Raw genomic sequence first — 15,543 nt, forward strand, 5'->3', positions numbered from 1 at the left:
CAGCTTTCTATAGATGTAACAGGAGTCTTGCTTGTTGACTCAAATATAAAACAGACTACATTGAGATGTAGTTTAAAACAGTCCTAGAGCTTCAGCTCCTGGCCGCTGCTGAAACTGACTCTGGATGTAAGGTGTGTTGTGAAACGGTTGTTGTGCATGTATGACTCAGTGGGACACTCAGCACCTCATGGCGTCCTGAGGACCAGCTGTTGTTATTTTTAATCCCCTGGGCTATGTTTCACAGTAGCACGGCAGAAGATAGGGTCGCTACCTCTAAACAGGTACAAGCCACACACGTGATTAAAGCATTCAATAATGATCCTTTCCGACATGACAAACCCAGACAATATGCCTGAGATGTTGATTCATCTGAAGGGGAACAATAACAATGGCCTGGGGTTGATTCAATATAAACACTGAAAGGGAAAGAGACAATGTTAATGACTGCCGGTGCTGTCAAAGTTTCCAGTAGTTCCTTGTGTTTCCTAATTTTTACAGTGAAAAGAAATCTAGTTCAGTGTCAATGTATTTTATTTATTAAAAACGAAAAGGATCCAAATAGTTGTAAAAGAAACAGCTGGTGAAGATGCTCTCTGTGACATGGTTGTGCTTGATATACATGAAGTGTTTCAAATGGCAGTTACTGTAAATAAATTAGGTCACTTCAACACTTCACAAAGAAAAGTAGAAAGATCTGGCAACCCAATCCAGAACATACCTTCGAGTGATCTCTTCGTCTGAATGCTCCCTCCTGGTTTCGTGGGTCCAGGTTTGTTTAGTTTCAGTAAGAAAAAGGCGAAAAGCAGCTTCTCTTTCCAGAAGAGCAGCCGTATTGGTCAGACGGTTGGAAGGATCTCTCAAGCTCAGGGTCCAATTGCGTACTGCCTCTGCAGTGGCCCGCTGTCCCATCTGTCCCGGTCCCTAACTGCTCACTGTGTGTGGCTATATTTGGCCCTGGGCTCAGGTTTCACAGCCAGAATACTGGCTCGAGGAGAGAGAGCGTATCGAGATAGTCCTGGGTAACAGAAGGTGGCGGTGACATTTTTATACTGAACAAGTGCTTGTTAATTAAACGCAATAAACATGGGCTGTTTTAATATTTGAAACTACTAACCAACACTACAACTCTATAAGTCTATGCAAGCAGGGCTCGTAGCACTGGGAGACTGTCTGCACTGATAACATCTGTACTCACAAATGTGCTTAAAGAAGAAGTAATTTAGAAGATTTGCTGTCACTGTTTGACTGTCTAGTTAAGACATCCGGGACGGCAGTGAGGCTGACAGCAGCAGGTCAGCCTTGCCACTGCTGTTGTGTCTGGCTGAGTTGACCCCTTGTCCTCAGGCCAGTCAGTCATCTGTTTCAGCTAAAGGTACATTATTTAAAATGTTGCAGGAGCTGTGTTCTTTGTTCAGCACCATTTCAATGAAAACCAGCGTTGTGCTCGAAACAGTAAAAGGGTTTGTATAATGATGATTTCTAACATGTGTAGTTTTCCATTCAGGATACAAATAGTTGCTACGAATGTTGTGATTGTATGAAGAATAATTAAGAATAAGTTGGCTCAGACGGTTCCAAAACAGTGAGTTATAAAAGACGCAGACAGTTGAAGACCATGTAGTCTCACTTGGTCTATTTCGAGGCCACTATCACATTTTGTGCTCTTGGAGCTATTCTGGTTCATCATCAATCTACTGATTACAGTTGAGTACCAGTGATAAGTCCAGAAGGAATTTCCACTGTAATACCGGCACCATGTGCAACAAGTAATGAGTCATTAGTCGTCGTCTAAACTATTGGTACCAAATCGTCCCTGAAAATTACATGCATTTCGGGTTAATAGTTTTTGTGAAAAGTTGGTAAAATACATGCAAACCAACAAACAAACCAACAAATAAATAAATAAATGCAGCCAGCCAGTCCGTAAGCTTTGACACCAACTTTTGCTGGCGAAGGTAAAAAAACGAGCAGGAGAGACAATTAAAAAAGGTGTGGAGCCAGAGGCGTTTTATTTAGTTTAGCTGCACATCAAAAGGCCTTGGCCTGGCCTGAAGCCCACGACCTTGTGCTTATCACTATGGTGAAATTAACTTTATACATTTATGAATCGTGCTGCCATCAGCCGTCCAGTCCCGGCTCTCAATCTTTTATCCCAATCTTGCTAAAACAGTGCGACTCCCACTGACTAAAACATTTACCTTTCAAAATAAACATTCACCACTCTGCCAGGCTGCATTGAAAACGACAGAGCTGGCTTCAGCCTGCAGACCACTGGTGTCAAGCCACTGCGGAGATCGACGTCAAGCCAGCCGCCGCTCTTTTTAGTGGTGCGCCTATACACTATGCATTACCGTAAGAACACGCTCAAGCGGATTTCAAAATAAAAGTGACGTTTCGATGAACGAGACCTCGCCTTCATTCAGATAGTTAATAAAACACAAATTAATACTACGGCTAATAATAGACAACAAGACAGCAAATAAATGAATGCATTAATACTTGGATAACTATTATTAGTCAAGTAATTATAAAACTTACTGCCTGAAAAAGCGACACAAAAAACAAAAATAAATTGAAAACTAATTTTCTGTCAGTGGTGTATTAATATTACTATAATACAATAACCATGTGCCCATTCTGATGACATCTTTAAAATTAAAAGCCAACAAAACAAAATCTTTGAAAAAAGTTTGATCCCTCTATTGCCATAAACCACTTTAATTTAAGATTGATTGACCTGTTCAGTATCTGTCATATCTGAATAAAAACCCACTGAAATAACGCATCTGGGCTCTCATTGATAAGAATTCAAACTGATATTAAGATGAAAATCCCTGTTATTGTTCAGTTGTTCGATATCAGACTGACAGTAAATCACCTGTAGATGTCACTCAACTAGTATCAGCCCAATCTGATGTGGCATTACAAAATAAGAGTCCATTGAAATAGCAAATCTGGGCTCCATTCACGCTAACTTCAGACTGACATTAAAATAAATTTCCCTGTTATCATTGAACCAACTCAACTCAAGACTTCACGCCACCGGCCTGAAGGGGTTGAAGTCCTTGGGGCGGGAGGTCTTCGGCACCGGTACCACACAGGTCGTCTTCCAGAGCTGTGGTACTCTCCCCAGTTGAAGGCTCAGGTTGAACATGTGCCCCATGACCCCACTGAGCTGGTCTGCACAGGTTCTGAGGAGTCTGGAGCTGATGCCATCCGGACCGGTTGCTTCCTGACCTTTAGCCTCCTCAGCTCTCTGTTCACCTGGGCTGTTGTGAAGGACAGGCTGGAGCGGGGGGGCTGTGGGGGGGTAAAATGCTTTTTTGGTCTGTGCTGCTGTATTTGAACCGGTGACAATTTCACTGTGAGGTAACAGCGCAGACCACTGCACCACAATCTGGATATATTAATAGTTTGGAACAATGATACATTCATTTATTTTCTTTGTTTTAATGTGTTATTATTAGCCATAGTATTAATTTGTGTTTTATTAACCATCTGAATGAAGGCGAGATCTCGTTCATTGAAACATCGCTTTTATTTTGAAAATCCATTTGAGTTTGCTCTTACGGTAATGCATAGTATATAGGCGCACCGCTAAACATAGTGGCGGCTGGCTTGACGTCGTTTTCCGAAGTGCAGACTGGATGTTGAACAAATGTGTTCTCGCAAAGTCGCTAAAAAATTTAAATACACGAGTATACGGTTCAATAAATTGACTGACTTCCTTCTTCTGAAAATCATCTTACTGTTCAGTTGTTATTAAACACGTTTTTAAATTTCTTTAATTGCGCACGCGCCGCGGTTTATCCCGCGTCGCTTGCCGTCGCCGCGCTGTGATTGGTGGTGGTGACGTCGCGATGGCGTCCGCGCAGTTGTGAAAAAGGGAAGCGCACCAACAGTTGCCTTTCGGCGGCAGGTAAGGATGGCTTTGTAATGCAGCCGAGCTTCAGCTCGCCTCTTCGGACGTTCCCAGATGATGCCGTGTTTGTCCGTTGAGATCGTTTCTGCTCGCTAACGGACTCGTTCTGTTGACAGCGCGCCTTTCAGCAGGGAGCCGCTTCCCGTCGCTCTGAGCGGTGAGTAACATTCAAAACACTCCGTGTGAGTGCATGTTCTGCCTGTGCCTGGTGTTATTGATCAGCCGCCTCATCTGGGACTGTATTTTCACGTTTTGGAAGGATACGGTAGCTAACTAGGTTAAGATGCGTCTCAGTGACGTGCCGCTGCCTCTTCTCCCTGGTACCTGGTACCGGGTACCTGGTACCTGTCACCTGTCACCTGGTACCTGTCACCTACCTGAGGCCTTAATCCAACTTCCTTTAAACTCAAAACAGATTTGACAGAAATTAGTGTTGTAGTCCGACCAAGGCCGGAGCGTCCCAAGACTTTCCACAAGTATTTGCTCGCCTGCCTTCATCACAGATGAACTTGAGTGACGTCCCCTTCCTTCACCAGAGGACTGAACATGGTGTCTCTCCACCATTTACAGCTATACCAGCTCCGACTCTTCTAGGAAGACTTTCCACAAGGTTTAGGAGTGTTTCTGGGGATTTGGACCATTTGTGAGGTGAGACACTGATGTGGGATGAGAAGGCCTGGATCACAGTCTCTGCTCTAATTCATCCTGAAGCTGTTCTGTCGGGTTGAGGTCTGGACTTTGTGCAGGACGGTCAAACTGGATCACAGCGCCCCGTAATCCCCCTCCACCAAACTCTACACTCGCTGCAAGGCAGTCAAACAAGTACCGTTCTGCTGGAACCCATCAAACCCAGACCGTCCGTCACACGGCAGGATGGAGAAGTGTGATTGGTCACTCCAGAGAACTCGTCTCCACTGTTCTAGAGTCCAGTGGCTTTCCACCACTGCATCCGACGCTTTGCATCGACCTTGGTGATGTGCAGCAGCTCGTCCATGAAAACCCTCCATGAAGCTTTCTACGCACCGTTCTGGAGCCAATCTGAAGATCTCATGAGGTGTGGAGGTCTGTGGCTAGTAACTCTGCAGAGTTGGCCACGGCTGCGCACCATGCGCCTCAACATCTGTGGTGATTTCTCGTGACCGTCCACTTCATGGCTGAGTTGCTGTTGCTTCTACTTTGTTCTAGTACTACTAACAGTTCATTGTGAGCTAATGCCTGCTGGACTTGTCGCACAGGAGGCCTCCTGTCACTACACCAGGTGGAATTCACTGGACTCCTGAGAGCAACACATCCTTTCACTGTGATGTTTGTAGGAATAGTCTGCATGCCGAGGTGCTTCAGTTTATACACCTGTGGCCATTGGAAGACCTGAAATCAATGATTGGGCGAGCTGAGCAAATACTTTTGGCAATATAGTGTGGTTATATATATATATACTTCTTGCTTTGACCCCTGATAAACTGTCAAAGCTGAGAGTTTAATTCACTGGTAAACATGAGATATAATTTATTTTTTCATTAACTGTGGCCCAACTTTGAGACTCAATAATCTACTTTGAAATGTGTTGGTTTTTTTTTATGGATTTTAATGTTGATATCAATTATATAAGATTTAAGACAGGAATTGTGTCTTTTGTCTTCTGACATTTTTCACTTTTACTATTGGATTCAAGTTTCTAGTTCTTCTAGTTTAATTTTGTTATTCCTTCATACAACAATATATTCTAGAACAGCATTACTTTAAATGTGTTTCAAACCTATGTTTATTTCAACCTTTTATTCAGCACCAACAATATGAATGCCTTCAGGCAAGTAGGGGAGAAGCAGCTTCCCAACCCTGTGCTGTGTATGGCATGGTCACCCAAGAAAGATCTGATCGCTCTGGCCAACACAGCAGGAGAGGTAAGCTGAGGCGTTTCATCATCATCCAGCACATTTTTAGTATTTTGATCAGTGGCGGCTGGTGATACGTTTCTTTGGTGGAGCTCTTCATTATTATTCAATTTCAGCCAATCTTCATTTCAATACAGTGCTTTTATAAGCCACATTACAACAGTCTTGTCTTTTTAGATCGTGAGAGGCCTCAGTGATGGAAATTATTGAACCTTTAAAACTTTAGCACTTATTAAGACTCTTATTATCATACTTGTAAACAAATACAAGCAGATGCTTCATTAGTCCGTTTAAGAAAATGAAAGTATTTTGGGGCTGGTTTACTTGAAATGACCGTTTGTCTGAGTTAAGAAAAAACAAAAGGTGTATCAGGAATATTATCAAACAACACATCAATTCATCTTTAAAAGCATCATGGAATGCTTTGACAGAAACCTAAAAAGAACGGCTTTTTTAAGCTCTTAGATTTTCAGTCATTAATAAATATGAGCATTTCTAAACATTAACAAACCTGGACACACGTGATCAATTCTGAACACGTTTCTGTTTGTGTGCATTTGAAAATAACCATGATGGAGAAAGTTGAACCTGACCTGCAGCTTTTCAGACAAATTTCTCCTTTTAAATGAGTAAATTAGAAGAGACGAGACAGAGTTAATAATCAGAGACTCACCGCTTGTTGTCTTCATCTCAGCATCTGGTAGGAACAAGCGAGAACAAACCACAACTGACTTTAACTAATCACAGAGCAGCTCTGGTGACGGGAGGTTTAAGAAGCCTCAAGTCTCTGATATGAAATGATGCTGATTGGTTTAATTTCATGTCAATCACTCTGTTGTTAATCAGTCATTGGCGAGTCTGCTACTAAGCCCCGCCTCCTCGGGGCGGCTTTCAGCAGCGCCCCAGGCTGCCCTAACACACACACACACACACACACACACACACACACACACACACACACACACACACACACACACACACACACACACACACACAGAGGAGAGAAATCAAGAAATGCTCTCTTTTATTGAAGATTATCTTTAGAAAATGAAGCAAATACAATTCTTGGCCCATTTATAGTTTTTTGGCACAAACAGATTTTGACAGTTTATTTTTATATATATTGGCCAGCCGCCACCAAGTTTGATGATATGCTTAAATAGTTTTTATGTTGATAGTTGCTCCTTCATCGCTTGGATGGTTTGCCACGTGTATGGAGCCTTCCAACCAGTGAATACCCTGGAGAAGAGATCACTGCCATTGCCTGGAGACCAGATGGCAAGAGTAAGGGATTCATTCAGGCTTCATCTTTCACTCTTTTTAATCATCTACAAAAGGAATTCTGGTGGATGTTACACTTTGTTTTTGTCTCCATTTCACAGTATTGGCATTTAGTGTTGGAGACACCAAGCAGGTGGTGCTGTGTGGCGTTGAGAAAGCAGAAATCCTCCATGTGTTTCCGATTCAGTATTCTGTGACATGCATGCACTGGATGGAGGTGACGGAAGAGAGCAAGTAAGCTTGAGGCTTGGGGAGCAAAGCCTGTGCTGGAAGCAGTGCATTGCTGTTGGCAACATTGTGAGGGATTGTTTTTCTGTGTTTCAGTGACCTCAGCTCTTTTTACAGCACAGAGGATGAATCTAAATTGTTTCTTCCAAAGTTACCAACTCTGCCCAAGAGGTAACACCGGCACTGTTAAATACATTCTGTTCAATAAGAATGGAGCGAGTTGGCTCAATAAAATTTCTAAAACCTTTTTTCCCCCTCAGCTATAGCACAACTTCAAAGATCTTCAGGTGGGACAAAATGTTTATGTCTAAAATCTCTTTTATAAAGTAAACTTGGTTAGTTTGTATTTTGTTGTTTCAACATTTAAACATGTTGACTTGTTTCTGTCTCAGTGAGGAAAAGTCTGATGAGATGCTCAATCTTTTGGGAGAAATCAGGTATACCGTGCTTACTGTGTACACATGCATGGAAAAGTGTCTTTTTCTTAATGTTCCACCAATATATATTATGATTCCCATCAGATTGAACATTCTTGTTCTTGGCGGAAAGTCTGGAGTTGTGGAGCTTTACGCCTACGGGATGTACAAGATTGCCACCCTCAGCGGAGTATGTCTCTTTTTGTTCATTTGTTTATTAGAAATCTGGTGTGTTTGGAACTGACAAATATTACTAATCAGCTGGTGGTATACCACAACACTTCTCAAGTGAAGACATGGATTGAATGAAAAACACAATGATATGTTGTTGTTGTTTTTTGTTGCACTAAAAATAAGACGACATCCTGAGTTTTCTTTATTTACTGGTTGTTTTGCTATATTTTTAAGAAGCCTGCACAAAAGGAATAACTTGGGCTTCAGGTAGCCGTTCTGTTCTAATGAGGCTGACACCTGTGGGCTGCAGGTTTCGGGGGTCTGTCGCAGCCTCAGTCTGTCCAGTGATCTGAAGTCTCTCGCTGCCATCACCGAAGTCTGTTCTGGCAACTACAACAAGGAGTCCTGCTACATTCAGGTGGGAAGGATCATTTTGTCAGCCCTGGCCTCCCAGTTCGACCAGCCTAGAGACTTGTCTCCTCTGTTTTCCTGCAGCTGGACACCGGATTGTTGTCTGATTACCTTCCGGAAGTTACACGAATGGCACGCAAGTTCACCCACATCTCCACCTCGCTGCAGTATTTGAACCTCTCTTTGACTTGCATGTGTGAAGCCTGGGAGGACATCCTCATCCAGATGGATCTAAGACTCACAAAGTTTGTACAGGTTTGTAGGCAGTGCTTGTAGTCTATGCCGGCTCAAACACACAAATAAGATGGCATCAGTTCATGTTTGACTATCTTTCTTTTCAGGAAAAGAACACAAGTACACAGGTTCAGGATGAGTTTCTGGAGCTGCTGCTGTTTGGAAAGTCCAGGTTGGGAAGCGATGGTCGATTCTACTTTATGCTCTCCTCCAGCATTGTGTTATACCTGGGATGTCCAGTAGATGGCATCAGGATTCTTCCACAAGTTGAACCTTGTTTTGTAGACATTTTGTTTTGTGTGATAAATTACACAGCGCTTATCTTTTTCTTGCCATTGGTTTTGTCTCCAGTCCAGAACTGCAGGCTCTTCTCATGAACCAGCTGACTGTTAAGGTGAGGACGAACACGACAGACACGACTTCCTTCTGTAGGCTTTTTGTTGGAGTTTTGATCTAAATGCATTTGGTGACAAACTTGTGTGTGCACACTGTAGGGTCTGAAAAAGCTTGGCCTGTCCATCGAGTCGTCGTACTCCAGCATCCAGAAGCTCGTCATCAGTCACCTGCTGAGGTACTTTGTTTTCTACTTGCTGACAATGTTTTCTGCTGTTTGATTGGTTTTCAATGAAAATGTCTCCCTCCCATCATCGTCCCCCCGCTGGCTGCAGTGGCGCGGAGGCTCTGTTGTATCACCTCAGTGAGGTGAAAGGGATGTCGCTCTGGAAGCAAAAGTTTGAGCCTCTTGGTTTGGATTCAACAGCCATAGAAGGTACCGCTTCAATCTGCCTCAGTGATTACCTCCAATTACCAGTATTTAATGAACAGCAGAAAAAGGTTCTGATATATTTCCTGTTACTATCATTGTCTCGAGATTTGTTATTTATGTTTAACACAACATAGGAAAGTTGTTTTAGTATCTTAAATGAAGAATCACGTGTCTTTGGTGTATTCAGATGCCATCACTGCTGTGGGCTCCTTTTCTCTCAAAGCAAATGAACTTCTGCAGTAAGTTCATGACTACGAACATCAGTTATTTTTTGTGAACCATCTGGCTTCGGTCCAATTGAACCTTTTTCTTATTTAGGGTGATTGACAAGAGCATGAAGAACTTCAAAGCCTTTTTTAGGTGGCTGTACGTCGGTAAGATTTCAGTTTACTTATTTCTCAATTTGTACAAGTTCAAATGTTTGTAGACTTTTAAGCATAAAACTTTGGTGGTTGTCTACGTGTGTTTTTTGGCAGCTATGTTGAGAATGTCTGAGGAACATGTGCCTCCAGAACTCAACAAGGTGAGCTTTATCAGTCATGTGCAGATTCATTATGGTTCTGGGGGGAATTTATCGCGTTAATCCATTGATCTCCTCAGATGACTCAGAAGGACATTGCGTTTGTTGCTGACTTCTTGTCTGAGCACTTCAGTGAGGTAAGAACAGCATAACAATGAGTGTGGCTATGTCAACTGAGTTCTACAATCTGAAACATAATTCTGTTTGGTCATAGAATAAGGAACTCTTCCTTCGCAAAGGGAAGTACTTCAACATCGAACGAGTTGGTCAAGTAAGTAAGTTTCTTGCATCGAGCTGTGGATTATCTTGAATGAAGGTGGCAACAAAGTGATTTGGCTGACTTCTGGATGTTTACAGTATTTGAAAGACAAGGATGAAGATCTCGTTTCTCCCCCCGATGCAAAGGGAAACCAGTGGCTGGAGTTCTTGAAGGGTACACACCTGGAAGGTGAGCTCATATTTCTATAGTGCATATATGAAAGACTAGTTGAAATAATGTCTGAGTGATGTACCAGTTTTGGAGTAAATATCCCATCAATGTAAAGATGGTCTGTTCCAGAGTTGACTGCTATTTTCTGCAGCCTATTGCACTGAATATGCATTTTACATCCACGCTGTGTACTCAGACCAGTTCTCTACTCGCCAGTCACTGTCACCCCACCAACAGTTCCAACACGGTGGAACATTTGTTTGTCTGATTGACAAGATGAGGTTTAGGTACCGTCTGTAAAGTGACCTGCAGCTGAATACCAAAAAAATTAGAGCGCTTGTAATAAACATAAGAGTCATGTGCCGCACTGCAGATTGACAAGAGAGGTTGTAGAGGGGTTCTTTACTCCAGGTTCCTGGACATCTACATATCAGAAGACTTGACCTGAACAATAGAAGACTGTAAAGAAGCACACCCTCACAGGATGTGCTGAGCAGCTTCTATAGCAGCACTGTGGAAAGCATGCTCTCCGTCAGCTGAGCAAAACAGAACAGCTCAGTAGTTAAAGCTGATTCATGCTCCATAAGAACAAGAAGAAAGTACGGCACTCGAGGGTCCTGACAAAGAAAATGACGTCATTTTCTGTGGCCAGCTCCTTCTGGTCGGAGAAATTCTGTTCTGCTGTGTCAACCGTCCAGACCGAAGTATGTCGGTGCTGCACAGGTGTGTTCCAGCTTGGTAATGACTATCAGTCATATTTTAATCATATTTAGCTTGTAGCCTCGTTACTGTGTGAGCCCTGCAGCTGGTTAATATGTGGGTGGGCCGATTTACCTGATGCACCTGAACGCATCACTCAAAGCGTTCAGCTCCTGCAGTTAAAACCAGACCAACATGGCGGCCCGGACACAAACGATCTCTTTTATCACTGAAACACTTCAGAGAAATGATTTTCTGAAAATACTGGAAGCGAGAAATGAACTGTGCAGTTGAAAAGTTAAAATGACGCTTCACGGACGTGCGGCTGCAGTGAGGGGGCGTGGCCTTCTGTGAGGGGGCGTGGCCTGCAAGTTCCACACCTTCTTGGAGTATGAACTCTCCTGCCAAACAAGCATTTTTTTTTTTTTTCAGCAGCTGGCTGACGTCACAGCCAAACTTTTCTTCTTCTTATGGGAGTCTGCAGGGGCCTTTAGTCGTCTCCTCTCCCATCCTCCGGTGTCTCCACTCTCTGACCTCCCTGATCATAAAAGACTACTCACACCCCGGACAGTCCTCAACCAAGCAGAGAACAATCTGAATAAAAGCACAAAGCCCTAAAATCATAACACCATACACAATATTTAGACACGTGCCCTCTTGGTCATTCGAGGTAAAACTTGTGTCAAATCAAACGTGTGTTCTGGTGACTGTAAGGCAGCAACCATAATGCAATTATAAACAAAATGATGATGTACAAATTCCTGTATTTATTTTTTCTGCCAGACTAAAATTTATGTGGTATTGTATGTTATTTGCATTTGTGTGACCACCGATTATTTGACTGTGTGTCTTATTCGCAGTGTGATATGCAGACACCAACTGATCTCTCATGTTTGGTTTCTTTAGCAAGTCCTTTGTTGTTTCCTTCGTATCCCCAAAAGTCACTTCAATTTGTCAAGAGGCTGATGGAGAATGTAATTGAGCATTGTCTTGAGAACCCTGCAGTAAGTAGTTGGACCTTTCCTTCTCTCCCTCCAATGCAATTATTCAATGAGTTAAAAAACAAAACAATCTGACATTGAAGCTGTTATCATTTCTCTTACACTTCATTACTGTTATACTTACTTGTTTGCAGAAGGTCATTGGAAGCTCTATAAAACTTGCTGCCTTCATGCCTCTGTACGCCGTCCCAGAGAGGTACGTTCCTATGTGCCTGCTGATAATAATCTAAATATCTCAAAGTATTTTATGGAATTAATTTGATGTTTTTGCTTCAGCAGCTCTGAAAAGACGCAACATTTTGAACTTCCGTCTTTGTACGTAAAACCATGACAAGTTTTACTTCTGTAGCAGGAAGATGGAAATGTATTTATTTTTTTATTGTCCTTTTTCAGATGGAATGACAAAAAAGCCAAAATGCACTATGTTGTGTTCTGCATGCCAGAGATTTCCCCCAGCAAGGTCTTCATCATGCGGAGGGGAACCGACCCAAACAGGCATGTTTGTCATTGTAACTTTAGCCGGGGCCTCTTCGTATTTAAAATGTGCTTTGTAATTATTATTTTGTTCTTCTGCAGGCAAATTCCAAACGGCATCATGTCGATCAACCTCAGCCACCAGTTTGGTTTTACAGACGGTGAAGCTGCTGAAGCCCAGTGAGTGTCGATTGTCATTTCTGCAACTCTATTTGAGTGCAAACTGAAGCCTCTGACAAAACCTTTGACTTTTACTGTGGTTGTTTTCTGGCGTCGTTACATTTCTAGCCCCCTGGACGCTCGTTTTTATGATGATGAAACGCTAACTGTGGTCTTTGAAGGACTGAGGGAACAGAGAAGCTACCGAGTGCTGGCTCAGCTGCCTTTCGCCTCCAGCCTCAGCAGCTGCGAGACTGAATTCAACTGGGACTCCAACCTGAGGTGCAGTTAGGATAACATGTTTCTTTAGCAAATGCCATCGTTGGTTTTCATCGTCGGGTTTGAGATCAATTGTTTTAATTTCTTCTTGCATTTTGTGTGTGTATGTTTTCATACAATGCAATAGCTTGTGTTTTTGTCAAATGCAGACATATAACTTTGATGAAAATAAATTTTTATTTTGCAAGAGCATTAAGAATAAAGGTGAAGACACTTTGATGCTATGTAGAAACACGAGTGTTTATTCAATTATAATTCCAAATGTACATGAGGATGAGGAATGTTCTGAATAATCCTTGTAAAGCAGAAAAATGTGAAGTATTTTGGTGTCATTCAAGGAAACTATTGTAATTAATTGGACAAGAAGGTGAAGCTGTTCTTCTCTTCCTATGTTATTTAAACCCCTGATTCAGTGCCCGTTCCTCTTGTTGTCAGGTTGGACCAACAGAGCGGAGCCATCCCTTCACAGACTCTGGTGTTGGGGAATCAGTGGCGTGATCTCGATAACATGAAGGCTCAGTATGTCGCCGTCAATGGAAACCGCAAAGTGGCTTGCGTGGTACGTCTTACCTCATTTCATGTGATCTTTCGTTAGTTGTGGGATGTTGTATGAGAATGATTTGGACTGCACGTTTAAAATCAGTCCTATCAAATAACTCATTATTTATTCAAATGATCAGTATTTGTGTCTGATTCTTTTCTTAAATGCGGTGGTGACAAAAGTGTGTAAATATACACGAGCAGTGGACAAAGCTGCTGACTTGACTGCACTATGATCACAAATGAAACGGACAGGCGACTGAATGAGAAGGGGAACTGGGCAGCGCTGCTATTGTGTTTAATAGTTGTCCTTCCTGACAGGTCAGTGCCAATCTAAGGCACATCCGTGTTTTTGAGATGGATGTTGAGGATGAGGATGATGAAGGCGGTGACGGTCACAATGCCAGCGCCGACCAGGACGGGCTGGAAAATTCCTCGGCCAACCAGATGGAGGTGGAGGAGAGTCAGCAGGCTAAAGATGAAGCCGTGGAGGACGGTGGAGACTCCGCGCTCAAGCCTGAGAAACATCTGGAATCCGAGGAAGCCTTGTAGCTCTTCTGAGTCTGAAACTTTTGAACATGCCCAAACAACATGACTTCAAGTTTCACTTGTTTTTTTTAACTACTGTTTTGTTTCAAAAGTACTCTTAGTCTTAGACGTGTATTGGGTTTTTGCATTTAAGTGATTTTATAATGTGCTATAGTTTCCAACGACCTCAGTTGTTGTTGTTTTTAAAGGTTAGTGGAAGGAGTCCATGCTGACATAGTTCCTCTATTAATCTATTGTAATTTAATAGGTAATGCATTAGAGGTAGTTTTTGAAATTATCACATCATCCGTAAATTACGGTGATATAACAAAACAAACAAACTCCATAAAGAAAAAGGAACCCTTAACCCTTATTAAAGAACAATATTGCAAGAATTTCCCCTGGGATTAATATCTGATTGATTCTGAAATATCAAAATGTTTAGTCACTTTGATCGCCTGATTAGTGGCGCTGCCAGTGGCGCATAAATAACTGATGTGTGTTAACGACAGTTTCAGTAGATTTAAAGGTCCATAATATGCCAAGTCCACCTTCTAATTGTTTTCTAACAGTAATGTGTACGAGGCCCCAGAAGTGAGCAAAGTCTGTCATCTTGCTCTACTTTTTAGTGAATGTGTGCTCATACAGGCGAATCAGAGCTTTTCCCTTCCTGACATCATGCAGGGAAATAACCACTCCCTCTGGTAGTTGATACTCACTTTGACTCTCCCACCGGAAGATGAGCTCTTCCCTCTGAAATACCGAGTTGGCGCCGTTTTATCTCCTCACAGAAGCTCCCCGGAAAGCAGACATGGAGAGGCATGACGGACGCAGCTCATTGCAGAGACAAACGGGCTGTTCTCAGTAGAACTCACTAGAGGAACTTTCAGGCTGGCTCGTATTCAAGACCAGGGCTGGATTTGGGGAAATACACGGAGTACAATGTTGGACCACTCGAAACCAATGTGAAATTGTTGAAACACAGTTTAATATTGGACCTTTTAATTGAAGCCAGTATTAATCACATATCTCTATAGTCTGAGAACAAACCCAGTCTCCCGTCCTGAAGCAAGCTTATTATAGATATTATAGAATTTGGGAGTGGAGAGGATGGAATGACCTGCCAGCAGGCTTCAATCTCATTAAACCCTTGTGGGATCAGCTTGGGTGTGCTGTTCATACCAGAGTGACACAATGGCTGAACACTCACAAATGCTTGTTGAACAATGGGTCCATCCTACTGAAGTGTACGACCGGGCTTCTGAACACCATGAGGAGTAGGTGTCCTGCTGCGTCACGTGCTTCAGTCACATACGGAGGTTTCAGTGCACATTGGAGTAGAGGACGAGACCGTGATTGTGAAAGCTAAATAAAATTAGGCTTTTATCCCATTTCGATTTTTCTTTAAACCATTATAGTGAAAACCTTTGCAAAAGTATTTGTTTTTATAAATTTGTATGTATGCTCATTTGTACTACTTTATATATATATATATATAAAACTGTTAAACTACAAAATACCAGTATTGTAATGGCCTTAATGGGGGAAAACACTCATAAACAATTTAAAAAAAGAAACAACAAATGTCT

The 15,543-nt window shown here is 42.4% G+C and overlaps 1 protein-coding gene across 1 annotated transcript; it reads left to right on the plus strand.

Moving 5' to 3' along the window:
- Positions 1–3,815: 3,815 nt before the first annotated feature.
- On the plus strand, positions 3,816–15,344 carry anapc4 (anaphase promoting complex subunit 4). The gene is made up of 29 exons (XM_080474196.1): positions 3,816–3,919; positions 4,039–4,079; positions 5,706–5,823; positions 6,993–7,098; positions 7,197–7,329; positions 7,420–7,494; positions 7,584–7,610; positions 7,716–7,760; positions 7,845–7,929; positions 8,224–8,331; positions 8,409–8,579; positions 8,666–8,730; positions 8,910–8,952; positions 9,053–9,129; positions 9,227–9,327; positions 9,512–9,563; positions 9,643–9,698; positions 9,801–9,847; positions 9,925–9,981; positions 10,059–10,115; positions 10,202–10,292; positions 11,880–11,977; positions 12,109–12,170; positions 12,254–12,289; positions 12,368–12,469; positions 12,551–12,628; positions 12,737–12,889; positions 13,322–13,445; positions 13,748–15,344. The coding sequence occupies exons 3-29, from the start codon at positions 5,716–5,718 to the stop codon at positions 13,976–13,978; spliced, it is 2,388 nt and encodes a 795-aa protein (XP_080330322.1). The 5' UTR covers positions 3,816–3,919; positions 4,039–4,079; positions 5,706–5,715; the 3' UTR covers positions 13,979–15,344.
- The last annotated feature ends 199 nt before the right edge of the window (positions 15,345–15,543 follow it).

This window comes from Lipophrys pholis, assembly GCF_963383615.2.
Source record: "Lipophrys pholis genome assembly, chromosome: 10".
Taxonomy (NCBI): Eukaryota; Metazoa; Chordata; class Actinopteri; order Blenniiformes; family Blenniidae; genus Lipophrys; species Lipophrys pholis.